The sequence below is a fragment of the Pseudorasbora parva genome, chromosome 9, assembly GCF_024679245.1.
Source record: "Pseudorasbora parva isolate DD20220531a chromosome 9, ASM2467924v1, whole genome shotgun sequence".
Taxonomy (NCBI): domain Eukaryota; kingdom Metazoa; phylum Chordata; class Actinopteri; order Cypriniformes; family Gobionidae; genus Pseudorasbora; species Pseudorasbora parva.
Genome location: NC_090180.1, coordinates 11,509,939 through 11,527,799, shown reverse-complemented (window position 1 = coordinate 11,527,799; position 17,861 = coordinate 11,509,939). Strand labels below are relative to the sequence as shown.

The 17,861-nt window shown below is 38.4% G+C and overlaps 1 protein-coding gene across 1 annotated transcript in view; it reads right to left on the bottom strand.

Annotated features, from left to right (window-relative positions):
* kifap3b (kinesin-associated protein 3b) overlaps positions 1-17,861 on the bottom strand; it is a 45,277-nt gene that overhangs the window by 2,171 nt on the left and 25,245 nt on the right. The window contains exons 12-19 of the mRNA XM_067453918.1: positions 17,363-17,471; positions 17,057-17,169; positions 16,573-16,738; positions 14,850-14,975; positions 13,301-13,399; positions 12,264-12,349; positions 6,281-6,446; positions 5,904-5,985 (exon numbers count right to left, since the gene is read on the bottom strand). Of these exons, the coding sequence (XP_067310019.1) occupies positions 5,904-5,985; positions 6,281-6,446; positions 12,264-12,349; positions 13,301-13,399; positions 14,850-14,975; positions 16,573-16,738; positions 17,057-17,169; positions 17,363-17,471 (947 nt within the window). The remainder of the gene's footprint in view (positions 1-5,903; positions 5,986-6,280; positions 6,447-12,263; positions 12,350-13,300; positions 13,400-14,849; positions 14,976-16,572; positions 16,739-17,056; positions 17,170-17,362; positions 17,472-17,861) is intronic.

The window sequence follows — 17,861 nt, the reverse complement described above, 5'->3', positions numbered from 1 at the left end:
AATGATTTGTTTTTATGACATATTTAAGTAGAACTATTCCTAAAAACTGTGTTACATTGTTTAAGTAAATTTGATGAGATTGAAAAAAACAACAACAGTGATGCATCGTTTTTGGGTGTTCTGGGTGAGCAGAAGTAAGTAGGAGTAAAACAGCAGAGGTGTGACACGTTTCTGTCCTTCTTGTACCTCGAAAAGTTTTTTACACTCATTCATGATGAACAGAGTCTGGGAAGTGCTGCGGTTTCAGAAACAAATTGGCCACTGGCTCTGTCTGCTTCCCTTTAAACCAACAGTTTCAGGCCTACGGCCTTTAAGTTATGAGCTGTTTGCTTTGCCCCTCTGTGCCCATATTACATTGTGTTGTTTTTAGCCTCATATGACCTCCAGTAATCAAATACAGCTAGCTCTCCTTAGCACCCTGACTCTCACAGACTCCGCTGTCTAAAATATGTCTTTTTCCTATTGGCCTGCCAGATCTGTCAGGCTGAATTTGAACTGCGGATAAGAGGGATTCATGCACGGATTGACGCCAACTGTAGGTGCTCTGCGCCTCCGTTTTTTGACTCCGACACCTACATTTTAACTCCTCGTTTGGGCTTCCTTTAAAAGCAAGTCCTTTAAAAAGAAATACTGGGTTTCATGGGCTGGGATAATCATCTATAGAGGGAAAATTTATAGCTGCGTGTTATCAGGGTTATTCGAGTGCTATAACTTGGTTGAATGTCATTAATTACGGGAAGATGTTAACGCCCAAAAATGACACTATGAATGAACTTGGATTAGAAAACAAATTTTAATGTCAATTCATTTGACGATTTATCTCAGTCCTGTGACCGACCCGGCCTGTGAACCGTAGCGTGCACATTCCTGTCCAATTATGAGGCAGCCTGTCACCTCGTCCGGCACGGGGCTTCAAAACAGGGCAATAAAAGCTGAGTGGGGGTTGGATTGACAGCTCATAGGGAGCCAGGTCGGCCCTGACGTTCCGGGGGGGGGGAAGCGGCCAAAGGTGCCCGTAAAAAAGGCCCTTTTAACCAGACATTGTTTCATTGCTCAGAAGAGTGTGTTTTCACAGGAAACGGGTCTCGGCTCTTTTATAAAAGGACGTTTCTCCTCCTTTTTTCCCCAAGTTGTTCTCCAGCCCAAGCTTTGATCTTGCGTTCCTGTCACGTCTCCAGTTACATGCCCCTACCTTGGCTGTGTCAAATCAACAGCACCCCTTTTTCCCCTTTTTGCCTGATTGCGTCTCCACATCCCTGTTTTCTATTTTCCTCCTGCCTTCTCTTCCAAGCTCCCCGAGGCTTTAGGGACATGCAGCGCCACACTGCTTGAATAAAGGCGGATTTGTCGGTCTGATGTATGCACACAAAAGACATGCACACAGAACTGGTTTCCTCGGGGACATCAGAAGACCATCTGCAGACAGTGTGTCCCGCTCATGCTCAGAGTGACCAGTTTTAGCTTGATTCACCACCTCATCTGTCAGTGGGAATCAACAGGGCTCTGGGGATAATTATATATTGTGGTCATATATTGTGATTTTTTACGGACTTGATTCTCTTTCATCTGCATTAGATTTTAGTACTTTGAACAATGGGCAGAAAAAGCATTGTATATTATGTATGAAAAAATATAAGTGTATATTATATATACACATTCTACAATTTGATTCATTATTTGATGCTAATTTTCACGTTCACTCATAATGTCAGCAGGCACAACTTTGTTTTTAGCATTGTAAAAATCTTTGAATTATTGTAATGCGTCACCGTATGATTTCACATTGATAGCTTCTTCACTTTGAATCACAAGCTCTAAACAGCGAACTGGGTAATGTTAGCGCGTAAATATGTTGTTTGTACAGTACAGTAAAGTTTTTTTTAACAAATTTAACAAACTAACCTACTAGTAAGCTCCTGAGTTATGTGTTGTTGATTAAAATTTAGGCTACATTATAATTCTATCCGATAAAATGGATTGCCATATGTATCTACGGTTGTATTTTGTAGATGTATATGACAACATTAGCAGGAAATAATATTAACCTTTGTCATTTGACATTTGTCATACTGTTATGTATGCTACATGGAGTTTCCTATTGTTACTGTACTAGCATCTTGCATTGGATCTAAACAACACAGGGGATATTATCGTTAATGTTGTCTCAGTAAGAAACTTTCAATTTAATCAGAAATTGTTTAGACAGTCAGTAAGTGAATAAAATCACTGCTTACTACTTGCGGGAATATAGTTTGAATTGCCGCTTCTCCAGTGTCAGACGCTGAGCAAAGCCTGCTTGATATTGTCTAGGTTAAAAAAACTGTCCGCTGTGAAATGGGCCGAGCAAACGAACTACTTTGAATTAAATTGTTACGGTATCGGTTATAGATAAACATCAGCCATGCCTGTTGACAATTCTGTGGGAAGGGTATGAAAAGTCCTCACGTCCCCTGCACAGCCGGGAACATGACCTTTATTTCCATGATCTACCATTTTCGCTATCCTCGCTTGACAATTGTTTATTCACAATACCTGCAGAACTTCCGGCCTTGAAGTTGAACACCTGGCCTTGAACATGTGCTGGCATATATAAATGTTGGGGGCGTATATATTAATGATCCCGACTGTTGCGTAACAGTCGGTGTTATATTGAGATTCGCCTGTTTTTCCGTGGTGTTTTTCACGCACAAGATTTACATATGAAGGAGGAAGCAATGGTGTTTGAGACTCACTGTATGTGATGTCCATGTACTGAACTCTTGTTATTCAACTATGCCAACCTTTCAACTATAATTACATTTTTCATTCTAGGGCAACTTTAAAACAGTCCATGTGACTCCAGTGGTTCCACCTAAATTTTATGATGCAACAAGAATACCTTTTGTGCAAATACATAAATAATTAAATAATTCTTCTCATCTGTGCCAGTCTCCTACACAGTTTACGTTGTTAATACAGTGTAACACTTCCTAGTTCTACGTCAGAATGCCGGCTCACCATTGGCCAATGCCGTTAATGTGAGCACCATCACAGATGCAATGCTATTTTAATTTGTGTTCCGCTTTAAACAGCTTTACACACATACACTACCGTTCCAAAGTTTTAGGGTTAGTAATGTTTTTGAAAGAATTTTCTTATGTACACCAAGACTGCAATTTAAATACATGTTTCTTTTTTTTAATACATGTAAATGTATTCGATTACATTTCCATCATTATTACTCCAGTCTTCAGTGTCACATGGTCCCTCAGAAATCATAATAATCTGGTGATATGGTTTGCAAGCATCATTATTATCATCAGTGCTGAAAACATTTGTGTTTCCAATTTGGATTAATGTCATGCATCCTTGCTGAATAAAAGTATATATACAAAGTATTTATTAAAAAAATCTTACAAAAAATGTTTGCCTATTGTCATCTAATGATCCTCTCATTAATATTAATACAAAAATACGATATTTTGCGGACAATTATAAAATTCTGCCATACAGTATGAAGAATGCAAATCAGAATGATTTGTAATGAAGAATGTTAAGCAAACCATCTGGATTTCATTTATATATAAATGAAAGAATAAAACTGTTAAATTCATTCAATGTGAACGTAAATTTTCAAAAACCGCTGTACTATTTTAGTACCACACAACCCTACATGTGAATCATGATGGACCACACGAGTGAATCAAATACATGTCTCAGGTTGGCACGTGAAGTCAAACCACTCCAACAGGCCTGCGTTCACACACATCTTTTCACAAGCGTCTTAAGTAAAGACTGAGACTCTATTTGATTATTATGGTAACCTCTGTCACTCAGAGCTGCCCACTCAAATTAAACCATTCATCCCAAGACCCTAATGTTGCCCCCCACCCCTCGGTGTATATTTGAAATGTATCACTTTACAAAGAGCCGCCGGAGAACTTGCCCCTCCATCTGGATCCCCGCCTCTATCCTCACCCACATGACAGCGCGGCAGCACTCAGCGCCCCAGCCGTCAGTCCGCAAAGTGCCCAAATCTCCACCCAGCCAAAACAAACAGGCCAACGAGCAAAAGCATTCTCCATACAAAGTACACAGCGCATATTAAACACGTCCAGCGAAAGCAATCGTATTGAGTACGCACTATCAGGGCAAGTTTAAAGATGTGAGATGTGAAATGTTATTTCATCTGTACGAATGTGTGTGTGTGTTTGCAGAGGAATGTGGACAATATATTTGGCTGCATGGAACTTAAAAGGCATGTTTATTTTTGGGCCATAGAGTGCCACTGACAGAGAGAAAGACAACGTCAGACAGAGTAATATTACTCAGTGCTTTGTTAAACAGCTGTACTCATATTCTTCAAATGGTTAAAACGGATCAAACTGCTGTACTCAAAGGGATCAACAATAACAATTGCCTGATGGTCTGTGACCAGGCAGTGTGAGAAAAGGACCTTCACTCGCCCTGTTTTCACTACATTACATGTTCATGTTTTTATGCCCAGCAAACTATATCCAAAATATTTGGATTTTTGTGATGTATTAAAGATTTGTGCTGAGTAAAATACATCACTGAGGTAATATTATCTGTACTGAAGATTTCTAACATACAAAAAAAAAAAATATGGCAAGATACAATCCTTTGAAAGCCAGGTTTAGAATTGCATGAGGGTGGGTATATGATCCTTTATGTAAATGAGCACTGTTATGATTGGCTAACGTTCATCATTAATATGGTGACCAAATGTCCTGTTTTCCCAGGACATGTCCTGTTTTCAAGTCCTGTCCTGGCTCTTTTTTTGTGATGAAAATGTTCTGGTTTCATAATTTTACATTGGGCCATTAAATTGATGGACACTCGAGTATCAGTTGCAGCGTTGGCGCTCCTACTGCACGCATGATGTATTCGATTTGCGTGAGAGTAAACTGGCCACCGACCCGCCCATGCATAATGCATCAATCTATAAATGAACGAAAAATGAGGATGTGCACGCCGCTAAAAAAAAGAGACCCCCCCCCCCCCCTCCCCAATTGCCGGGTGCCATCCCAATTCGCCTACTTATACTATGTCCTAAAAGTATGTACTCTTTTTGTGAAGAAAAAGTGCATACTTTTGAGTGTGTAGCAGAAAAGTATGCAAGCTTCGGGACATACTAATTCGCCATCTTTAACGGACTCTGACGTTTAGTTACGTGCATCCCATAATCGTTTAAACTGCCCTGTCAATCATCATCAGATTCGTCACAGTTAAAATCCTTCACATTCAGTTTCATTTCCTACCGTATCGGAGAGAAATGTAGCCGCACGTTGATCTGCCATTTGTTGGTCTTTAATGCAGAGACTCCCCTCATGTGTTTGCAGTTTAAATATAATGATGCATTCAAAAGTTAATGGGCAAATGTGTCATTACAAAAGTACTCAATGCTACTGAAGATGAAATATAATGTGGACAACACTGAATAAATATATTTTTGTCAGGTTAAATACTGATAGTTGGTCATTCAAACCCCTTTATCTAAACTTCTCAACTTAACCGTCTGACTCACACATCCGTCATGTTTGTAGTTTTTTAACACTTTTTAGCCGCATTTGTAGTTCTAACCGAATCCTCGCAATGGGTTGTGAGCAATATCAGCCGTTAGAGTGCACATCGATCCGTACTTTCGGACCAGAAATAGTAAACCATCTAGGTACTTTTGGAATACTTTTTCAAGATACTACGATTTGGAACATACTAATTCTATTTTCGAATTCTATTTAGAATGGATAGTATGCGAATTGGGACGCAGGGAATGTGTATTGTATAAAGTGCTAGAGAAATCAAGGTGACTTGACTGCTATTTAAGGAAGTACATAAAACAATGATTTTACATATGTATTTAATGTGAAAGAAGCTGATGAGGGTAACATCTGCTCACTCACCAAGCGTTGAAGTCTCCATTCTGAGAGTGGAACTGGCTGTAGAAGTCTGGACTGAGGCCGGGCTCAGGGGGCATCATACCGTCTGTACACACACACAGAGTATATAGAGCAAACAAACGTATGAGACAGCGACCCAGCAGAGCCACTTCCACCCAGCAGCTCTCCTCATTCATCTTCCTGACAACCTCTCACTACGACAAGCCTTTGATGGCACCAACTCGACTGACAGTCAAGCCAAAATACAGCATCATAACTCTCGTGGAAAATCTGATTTAAATGGAGGGGTTTTAACTTTCCATGTCTGTCAATTTGTGGTACAGGATGTCAAACAAGAAATCATTGAGTGCCTTTTGGTGTGTGTGTGTGTGGTTTCTTACCAGTGCTGTAAAAGAGATCAGGCTGCTCTAGGGCGTCGGTGTCGTCTCCATACAGGTATGGCTCGGCTTCCTCCATCTGTCTGCTTTCCACCATCTCCAGCCACTGTGAGTTATGCCAGCGAAACTTCTCACTTTGGATCTTCTTCCCCCACTCTTCATCATACTCCTTTGCAGAACACACACAAACACGTCTATTTATTTACCCGAGATGTTTTACTGCCATCTAACCTTAATTATACCACACAGCTGTGCAAATTCATGTTTTTAAGTTGTCAAAACAAGACTGGCACTCTGTATTTCAGTGCCAGTTCTACTTGAATTCCCCACAAGAGATTTCGGGTGAATATCAGAGCGAGAGGGTCCCATACACTGTCATGCCTGGCAATCTACCATTTACCGTTACACAGACTTCTAACACCGTCCCGACCCTCCACAGAAGATATATTTCATCCTACAATGAGGGCTTCTGTCTGAGCATGGTTTTCCCTATAGGCTGAGGCCGCTGATGGAGCTACAGAGAAACAGACTCTGGTTTAATCCAGTGAGGTCAGTGATTAAAGGTGCAGAGCCCACAGACTGGGTGGAGTGCCACACACAACACACAGGTTCTGCCCAGCCTGCACTTTTGGTGAGATGGGGAATCCGTCGATTTTGTGTTATTGGATTCTTTTGCCCACACATGCCAAGTGTGTCACTCTGTCTACCTCCATGTTAATGCACATCTTCCAATGTAATGGTGCTGAACTAGTGCTTTTCTGAGAGAAGTATGACTATACAATCAGTTATTTAAGTATATAACAAACACAATATAATCAGTTCACATATATAGGTGTCAGTAAGATTTTGCAATGTTTATGTATCTGAAAATATATTATGCTCACAGGGCTGCATTTATTTGATCAAAATACAATCAATATTTATACAATTATGAAATATTATGAATATTATTACTATTTCAAATAACCGTTTTCTATTTTTAAATGTAATTTATGTGCATGCATTTTCAGCATCATTATTCTTCAGTGTTACATAATTCTTCAAAAATCATTCTATAGTGTTGATTTAGTGCTCAAGCAACATTTCTTCTTCTTATTGTTGTTGTAAACAGTTGTGCTGCCTAATATTTTTGATTAATAGAACAGTATTTATTTGAAATAGAAACATTGCACATTTCTTGTCTTATTTAAGAATAATACATTATTCCAAATAAAATAAATGTACATTTTCATAATCTTTCATCAAAACTTCCACTATGATTTGGCTTTTTGGCTAATGTCAACAAGCCATAGTTTCGATCTCTGTCTTCCAAACATCCCAAACAATTTTCCCAATCAAGTACTGATAGATTAGAAAGTCCCACCTTTTTTTGTTAAATATCTTGCTTCACATCAACATATGAAAGTAAAATGGGTAGCAAATGCAGTTTTATGTTAACCTTAACCTTAAGGTCACTCCGCAGGGACTGAACCCAACATAAGTTTATGAAGGCAGTCTCATAAATGTTGTAAACTTTCCCAGCTCTGATGATATCCTCTATTCTGTGAAGGGAACATATATTTTTGCCACATCGATCAGCATCTGTTTTCATTACAGGATTAAACTATATAATTAACTTCTTTAGTTTAAGGGATAGGTCACAAAATGAAATGTGTGCAGAATCTAGCGGTGCGGTTGTGAACTGCAATCCCCCACTGCTCAGCCCTCCCTCTCAAAGCACATAGAGAAGCTACGGTGGCGACAAAATGTCGTCGTTAGAGACAGCAGAGAGTCACTAGCGCTCTGTGGAGAAGTTTATCAGATTAGGGCTACTGTAGAAACACGATGACGCCGCAAAATGGCGACTTCGCTGTAAGGGAACCCGAGGCGTAGGACGATTAAAATTGCACATTCTAAGGTAATAAAAACCTAACGGTTCATTATATAAGGTCTTTATACACCACTGAAAATATAGTAATGTACAGTCGTGGTCAAAATTGTTGGTACAATTTGACAAATATGATCAAATATCACTGTAAAAAATGAATCTGCATTGTTTATCCTTTTGATCTTTTATTTAAAAATTCACAAAAATCTAACCTTTCATTAAAGTAAAAGAATTGAAAATGGGTGGTAAATCACATTATGAAATTAATGCTTTTCTCCAAAACACGTTGGCCACAATTGTTGGTACCTTTTTATTAAATACTTTTTGAAACCTCCTTTTCCCAAGATAACAGCTCTGAGTCTTCTTCTTTAATGCCTGATGAGTTTGGAGAACACCTGACCAGAGATCAGAGACCATTCCTCCATACTGAATCTCTCCAGATCCTTCAGATTCACAGATCCATGCTGGTGCTTCTTCTCTTCAGTTCAGCCACACATCTTCTATTGGGTTTAGGTCAGGAAACTGGGATGGTCATGGCAGAAGCTTCATTTTGTGTTCAGTGACACATTTGTGTGTTGATTTTGATGTTTGTTTTGGATCATTGTCCTGATGGGAGATCTAACCACTGCCCATTATAATATTTCTAGCAGAATCCATCAGGTTTTGATTTTTTTATCTTTTGGTATTTGCTAGAATCCATGAGACCATGTATCTGAACAAGATGTCCAGGACCTCCAGCAAAAAAAATAGGCCGACAACATTAAAGATCCAGTGGTATTTTTAGCTGCAGGCATGGGGTACTTTTTATCCCTGTTTGCACCAAACCCATCTGGTAGATTCGCTGCCAAAAAGCTATTTTAGTTTCATCTGACCATAGAACCAGGTCCCTTTTGACTTTCCAGTCGTGTCTGACAACTGAATATGCTGGAGTTTGTTTATGGATGAGTGAGGAGGATTTTTCTTGAATCCCTCCCAAACAACATGTGGTGATGTAGAGGTTGTTTGAATTTTTTTTTTAGGCTTTCTGACCCCAAGACTCAACTAATCTTTGCGATTCTCAGTCTGTGATCCTTGGAGAGTCTTTGTGCACTCAAACGTCCCTTTCTCGCCGTGCATTAGGAGAATATACACACACATCCCCATATTTGATCATAATTACCAGGGGTACCAACAATTTTGACCACGACTGTATATTATATTGCATTTCTTTCAAAAAGATCATCATAAATACTACACACTGCACCTTTAAACAAATTTCCTAATGTATGATTTTATGATTGTTTTTATATTTTACATTGTGTGATGTTTGGTACTATACTGCTGTTTATTGTTTGGGTCCATGGGTCCAAGACAAATTCCCCTTTGGGGACAATAAAGAATAAAGTGCACTGAACTTTTTTAACTTGAAAAATTAAAGTCATACAGCTTTGGAGTTAAAGAGCGAGTACATCATGACAAATATTTCATTTTTGGGTAAGCTATCTGTTGATGCATCTAGTATTCAAATGCTTTTTTTGTAACTAAACTAAACTGAAGACAATGAATGAATTTGTTACTCTCGCACAGGGCAGTGGGAAACAGGTCTTGCATAGTTTGCACAGAGCTCACCCCATAAAGAAAGATTTTAAAGTTAAAGCATGTCTGCCGAGACAAAGTATTAGATGTACTAATACTAACTCATGGTTAGGAAGTTAGTCATCAAAATGGGATTTTCTTTCCAGCATTAGCTCTGTACGGTGAGGCAACAGAGGGGTGGAGGGTGCAGGAGGAGGCCTGCTGGAGCTCAGAGCTCAAGGCCAGCTCTCTGTCCCGGGGTCTAAAGGCCCACAGAGGCGCCCTGCCGCCGCCTGCTCCGCTGAATGAAAATATGGATTAATCAGCCAAGGCCCCCTGTGGCAGAACCTGAGTAAATAAGCCCTGTTTCTCTTTTCTTTGCTGTGTCCATTCATCATGTGGACAGCAGCGCAGAACGGCGCGGGAGCCTGGGGCCAGGAGCCTGATGCAAAGCCCAGAGGGCCAGTGAGAATACACACTCACACAAACCTGCACCTACTATTTTAAGTTAGTTTACCCAAAAATGAACAGTCTGTCAACAGTCACCCACCCTCCAGTAAACTTGTATGACTTTCTTTATTCTGCGGAACATAAAATAATATATTCTGAGTAATAAGTGTCTCAGTGTTTTAATTTGTCAATGACCAAAAATGTTTGGTTACAAACATTCTTCAAAATATCTTGTTTTGTGTTCCACAGAAGAAAGAAAGTTTTGGAACGACATGAGAGTGAAATAATGATTCCTTTACATCTGTTCTAGATTGATTTCCAGAAAAAAATATTATTTAAAAGCATCAAGATACGTTCTCTAAAAAGCAAAAACATGTAGATCCAAACCTGCTTCCTGCAGACTTTTGTTCCAAACCCAAATAAACACCTGAACCAGCTAATCAAGTACCACGAACCTACCCCCTAAGCTCACGTTGAGCTGTATTTACTGCAAAACGAGCTGCTCTGAGACACTAAAAACACAGAATCATGAGCTACAGTATTTATATTTGCAACACAACATTTTGCAGATTGTTTATTAATTGTTTAAGGCTATTTTATGATTCATGTAGGTCATACTTCTATAGAAATCTACAGAAAATACAGAAATCAAATGTATTGTGGCAAGTTGGAGTGAAATTGGATGTGGATGCTTTGAGAATCGTTCTGAAATCAGATCACGACTATGAATCAAAATGGAATAGATGTTAGTTTACGAAGTGCAATTGTAAAGACTTAAAAAGAAGGCTGTCAACTTTAATACCATGATATTGTTCCACTTTTCAAGTCTTTTTTATCACTTCATCTTTCTCAGTATGTCAATAGGAGATGATCTTAAAATATCAACTAAGCTACCATGAAGTAAACAAATGATAATTATGAATGGAAATTTGAAGAAATGTCTTAAAGGGATAGTTTAGACACAAAAATCTGCTGAAAATCTGATGTTTATCTGCTTACCCCAGGGCATCCAAGATATAGGTAACATTGTTTCTTCAGTAAAACACAAATGAAGATTTTTAACTCCAACAGTTGCAGTCTGTCAGTAGTATAATGCATGTAAATGGTAGCTAAATCTATTAAATCCAATTAAACCCTATGGCTCGTGACGACACATTGATGTCTTAAAAACCCATTGTGGATAGATACTAACAGCTTGTGTCAGGGCAAACCCTCTTTTGGTGTTAAAAAATACTGTCTGGATTTAATAAAGACGCAGTTAAAAATTAGCGCTGAAAAGGCGTGGACAGCTATTTTTGCGGTTGAACTTTTTGCATATGCATTTTAAGGATTTTATGGGAGGAGAGTATTTAAATTAATCACGCAATGTGATTTACTAAGGTTTGTGCCCGTCAATTTATTGGTGTTTGTGCCATTTTTGTCGCAAACCAGACGCTAACTAGTAGATTGTGTTGGTCATTGTGGAAATGAGCTCGCTGCGTCTGCGTTCTTTACTATGCACGTCATCAGTAGATCACACACAGAACTTTACATTACCATCTGCGCTTTTTTCAAATTGCGCTCTCACGCTAATTTGCCTGGTTTAGTAAATCTGGCCAGAGTCTTTTACTGTCAAATTAATATGTAAAATTGACATAAACTGAATTTGAATATTTCAATTCATAACAAATTTACTTTAAAAATCACCTCTATAAACTGGAAACAAAGTGTTTTATAGAATGGCAGATGAAAGAGTAAATCTGCATACTTGATACTAACGTCAGCCTCAGCTCAAACATGTCAGTCTGCTGAGCCAGAGCTATACATCTGCACTTTCTCTGTCACCACGGATACAAACCAGATCCCACACGCAGGCTTTCATGTGGCCCAGGCTTAACGAGCAGGCTAATAAAGTGAATGAAACACTTCCCCAAACAAACCTGGCTCTCAGAGTTCACCACCAATTACTGCTATCTTATGTCAGTGAGTGAGCATTTACTGCAGAGATTTTATCAGCATTGTATACACACATGGACAGCATTTAACAAAAACACACACACAGAGACTCTGATTCAGTTTTGAGTGCAACCCCATGTGTAGTCACTACACCCCATGGGGTTGTTTAAGAATACTTACAGCAATAATGTCCAGAGTGTTGTCACACACCTGTCGGATCTCCACATTTTTGTCATGCATAAGGTCGATGAGGTAAGCTGGGGCCTCTTGGAGATACGGTTAAGGACTTCACAATTCACTGACAATTAAAGCCTAATAAATCTCAGTTATCATAGTTACAAATCTTCAATCAATAAAAAAACATTTAGGTCTTCATCAAAGTGAAAATTGCTATAATGTTATGCAAAAAAACAACATTTGTGTTCAATCGATATTACATTTTATTATAGCCAGTGATAGAGCACCTTCCTCATTCTTAAATATATAGTAAGAGCATTGAAGGGTATTAATAGTATTTTTGTATTATTAATAGATCATATTTAGTTTTATTAATATAATATGTTGTTAATAAAAAATAAAGTCAAACATTTTGCCCATCCTTCCCATCGAAACTATCAATTAGTTATAAGTTACAAATTAGTTACAAGCATGAGGGTGTGAACAGCACAACAGCTCATTGTACAATTTCCAAATTGCAATATTATAATTGCAATAGTTTAAACAAAAAAATGGCAAAAATGTCTACATTTTGTGGTCTTGGTCTTTAGACTTTTTAAAAAAAACACATTTGGTATGAGTTTGAATGGTCTGTTATTGGCCTAGATGTGGCCATCTGAAAAAATGTTTTGTCAGGAAACCCAAAAAATGTGCTTCATGTTGTAACAAAAAATATTATTTAATATGTCTGGATCAACCAGACTACTTCAGGCGAAAGAAAGACATTTTTACAGTTTAGATCAAGTAGAAATAAATCTGTAGGGTAATCTCGCCACTTTTTAGAGTGCAAACAAGCCTGATTTTTTTTGCATTCTCCTTCTGTCTAGATGCAAAAATAAGCATGCATTCTTACTGTACACAAAGCTGCAGTATTAAAGACGGAAGAACCCAACGGTATCAATGCATCAGCGAACACAGGCCAAACAGCTGTCAAAGACTTTTTACAAAACATCTGCTCAGAATAACACACACTGAAAATCAATTTATTGTATCAAGGATACGAGTGTCTTTAATGATGACATCTCTGGTGGCCTGGTGGAAGACCATCTGGTAGAAGACGTATATGATCTGACACACAAATTCATCGTCTTCCTGTTGGGCTGGAAACAGCAACACAAGAAAATCAAGAACATTACTTTGACCTCACTAAATAAAGCATTTTGCTTCATTTGAAGAAGGCACAATCATTTCCTTATCACGAGAATATCTTCACATCGGCATTAACCTGAAATGCAATACAGGAAAACTAACAAACGCGCACACTCTAGAGCAGCTGCGCAGGCATTTCCTATCCAATGGTGCCTGTTCATGTGAGCTGATGTTCAAAACCTCCTCCAGTGGATCATGTTTATGTATGAAGGCTCTCGTGAGAAGCCGCCATTTGGTTAGAGTATCAACTTTTGCTCTGAAACGATACAGAAAGCTCCTATGGAGAACTGTGCGGTTGTAACTGCCCCCCTCCTAACTTTAATAAAAGCCTTTATTTCAATTTTGATCGGGCTCAGAATACACTCATCCCCTGGGATGGAAATTCCTCTAGAAGAATGATAGCAAAGAGGCTTTAGCTGCTCCATGGGACCAGATACTGAATACCGCTACAGCAAGGAGCTGTACAAGCTTTGCACAAGCTACAAATAACATCACAGAGAACATGTCAACGCCTCTTCAGATGAGAAAGAGCCAATGAACGAGTATTTGAACACAAGTGCTGAAATGATGTGTGTAAATAAAACAATACCCAAACATCTGTCAATGCAGCGTTGTCGCATAATGCTTATCACGAGGGAAACAAATGTCAGAGTTGTTATTGCAGTGTTGTGATCAAAGTTTAAAAAACATTTTTATGGCATGTAGTGCAAAAACATTTCAGATGTTGAATGTCATGTCATTGAGACCAATGTGTCAGCAGTGGGATAACAAAAAGTGGCTAATTCAAAAAACGTCTTTTCTTTTGATCTCTGAGAGGAGCTGTAGATGTTCGGACAGTCCCTATCTTAGCCCTCCACCTCCTTGCCCCCTTAAACATTTATTCTTTTCATGGCAAGGAAAAGCCCTGCCAACAGGATTTATTGAAATGAAGGCTCACATTGAGCAGAACCAGCAAATCTGATGCATACCATGAGCCTGGTGCTTTCCTGTTCCTGAAAGCACTGTCACTTCCCAGCACGCAACGCATAAAGTGAGAACCAGCCCTCCGCGTCCCTAGCAGCCATGGGCTGTTTATTTATTCTAATTTATTCTAATTTAATATTAGTTTAGTCTAAATAAACTCTTCAAAACTCATTCCATCAGATCACATTAGGAAAGACAAAGCATGCCAAATTGAAATCTGGTACTTGAGTGCACATGCAAAGCGGGGGGGCAGCAGTCGCAATTCAGCCAAACAAAAGTAGAAATCAAAACAGCACTGATCTTTTCCTCTGGATTTTATTTTTATGGCTAGCGATAATGAAAACGATTTTTTGTGTTTGGAGATCCGTTTGTTTCTTTAAGCACTTGTGCACTGGCTTAATGCTAATAAATGTGTGTAAATGTTGGCAGCGCTCTTACCATTTAGCAGCTCAATAAGAGCAGGAATGATGCCGGACTTAGCCAGCATAACGGCACAGGAGTCGTCCATTGACACCGTGCCGATCATGATCACCACCTCCAGGATCAGGTCATCCTCGGCTGAACCTGAAACACACAGATCAAAGATCAAATGTGGTATAGTATGATAAAAAAAAAATGGTGCATCACACTATTCCTACAAATAATGCATGTGGATGGCTTACTACCTTTGCCAAAATATGTAATATATGCAGTAATAAATACTAATATTATGTAGACCTTCCATTTTAACTGTGACAAATAAATGAGAGTGATGTCGATTTAAATCTCCTTCATGACTTATCATGATTGGACTGTTAAAATTTAGGCCATTTTTACTTGGGGTGCAAAAATATATATATATCTTGCCACATTATATTGCGATAAAAAAATGCAACAATATGTATCGTAGATAATGACAATCTGTGTTGTGTATAAATGTAAACTACTTTGTGATTAAAACAGAAGTTTAGTGTCAGTACTACATTACATGTAATGATGAATATGATGTATAATAATGCAATGGGCGCGGGGGGGGGGGGGGGGGGGGTATTTGTGGGTCCTGATAATGCCAAATGTATCATCTTACAAGTAAAAAGTGGCCTAAGGTACATTATTTTAAATGTATCTAGTCAGTGACCAAGTGCAAAAAAATTTGTCTTAAATAATTCTGTATTTTCAGCTTCAGAATCATGAATTTTATTCTGAGATATAAACACCATTGGGTTACCAGCACCAATTCCAAAGCTATTCATTTCGACCCCCAATAAGTTTGTGAGTTCAGCATAGTGATATCATTACACCCCTAATTTTTACACAAAATTGTAAAATTGTAAATTAAACAGACGTGAGAGAGAATGTGTTGTAGTAGCACAATGCACCATACTGTAGATTCAAATGTATTGTATGAGTTGCATACTGGTTACTGTTTCATATAGCAATTTAAGAAAATAGGATGCATGATGCTATGGAAGCCCGTTTCCGCCACTAAATAAAAAAATTAAAAGAGTAATTGCGGCTTTTTATCTCCGAATTCTGACTTTTTCTCTCGCATACAAAGTCACAATTCTGAGATATAAACTCAAAATTGCATGATATGAAGTCACAATTCTGACTTTGTCACTCGCAATTGTGAGAAAATAAGTCAGAATTCTGAAATAAAAAGTCGCAATTACTCTTTTTATTTTCTTACTTAGTGGTGGAAACGGGCTTCCATTAACCTAAAAATCTAAACGCAACCTAGCGGCAGCAAATCTAATTTGCCATGAGTGTAACCTCTTGGATCGAGCCCTGTCAATGGTGTGTTCCCAGACCCAACATCTTGATGTGGGTCTGGCTTGTCAGGCTAGGCTTCCATGTGCTGCAGTATAAAGTATGGGTACTTGACATTTAAACCTTTTTGAAAGTTGAGATGTCTTGACAAGTAAATTTTACAAAGTTATACATTTTTGTAAGCTCATATTATTTGAGAGACGGCATATTTATACTTCTAAAATATAATTTGTCAGACCACAGGACCTTTTAAATGAACGGACAAAGGCAAAGAGTGATTTACCTGCACAGAATTATGAAAAACTTGTTACATGTTACATGATCTACACCGCCTTGAAAAATTAAAAAAAGGACCGGCCATGTTATGTGTCACCTACACATGTGTAGTAGAACAGGTACATGTTAGCTTTACCGGGTTTGAGGTGGTCTTTGAGGTAGGGCACCAGGTTGTACTCTTTCAGCAGGAGCTCCCAGTCTAGGTCAGGTATGGTGAGGTTTGCCATTGTACCCAAGCACTCGATAACAAACTCTTCATCGCCCTTTAGCTTGATCTGGGCTGCCAGATCACCTACATAGTCCTGGAGATTAAATGATACCAAATATCTCTAGTTGTTTCTAGCAAGATATCATTTGGCAGAGAAATTAAATTTTGCTTAGTGTAATGACAAATAAACAAAATATTAGGCCTGTTAACATAATATAAAACGAAAAAAACTGACATTTTTTAAAAACGTTGAATCATTATTATTATGCGTATGAATTATTTTTAATTTAAAAGCGATTGACTGTTATAAAGGTAATAACATGATAATACTAAATGATGCTTTGATGTATTTAGTACGTTTATAATGTGTAACGTGTGACTCTCCATGGAATGGTAGAAATATTATATTTACAATGAAGAGCTGTTTCAAGGGTCCATCGTGTTGGGAGATGTTCCGGATCATTTTCATCAGCAGCGGGTCCTTTAGTTTGAGCGCTCTTTTCATCAGCATCTTCAATCCATTACCTGCACAGCAAATACTCAAATAATCAGTTTCAGTCATAAGTTTAAACAGACTTCATGTATTAATTATTACAGAAGAGCAACAGTTGTCACAGATGTGTGACAGTATGCTATATGACATCTAAACACAGATGTTTGTGACCGTGTAGTTCAGTGTTGCATGTCATTCTGGGGGAAATGAGATGCAGGCCCTTACCCTCACAGATAATCTGAGCGTTAGTCTTGTTAGCAGCCAAGTTGATGCAGAAGGAAATGAGTTCTGTGTCGATTCTCTCTTCACCATGTTCAAAGAGCATTTGCATGAGCTGCTCACACACAACACAAGATACCATTAAAAATGTCAAAATTATTAAACACATGGTATCAACATACATGTACATACATTAAAACATTAAATCACCACACTATAAAGGCAATCAGGGCTTGACATAAAACTTTTGGTTGGGACAACAGAAACATTTCTGAAACACGGTCTTTACACGGCTGCAAATATGGCACAGAGAATATTTATTGACATGTTATTTTATTTTTTATTATTGAGGTGGAAAATGTATTTTAACAAAATTGCAGGAAGCAGTGTATCATGTGTTTAAAGGAACATGCTGATTAGCATGTTTAGAATGACTGATCCTTTTAGGCCGGTTTAGTCCATTCAGTTTGCTTATAACACACACCGTCATTTAGGTCCACCTAAT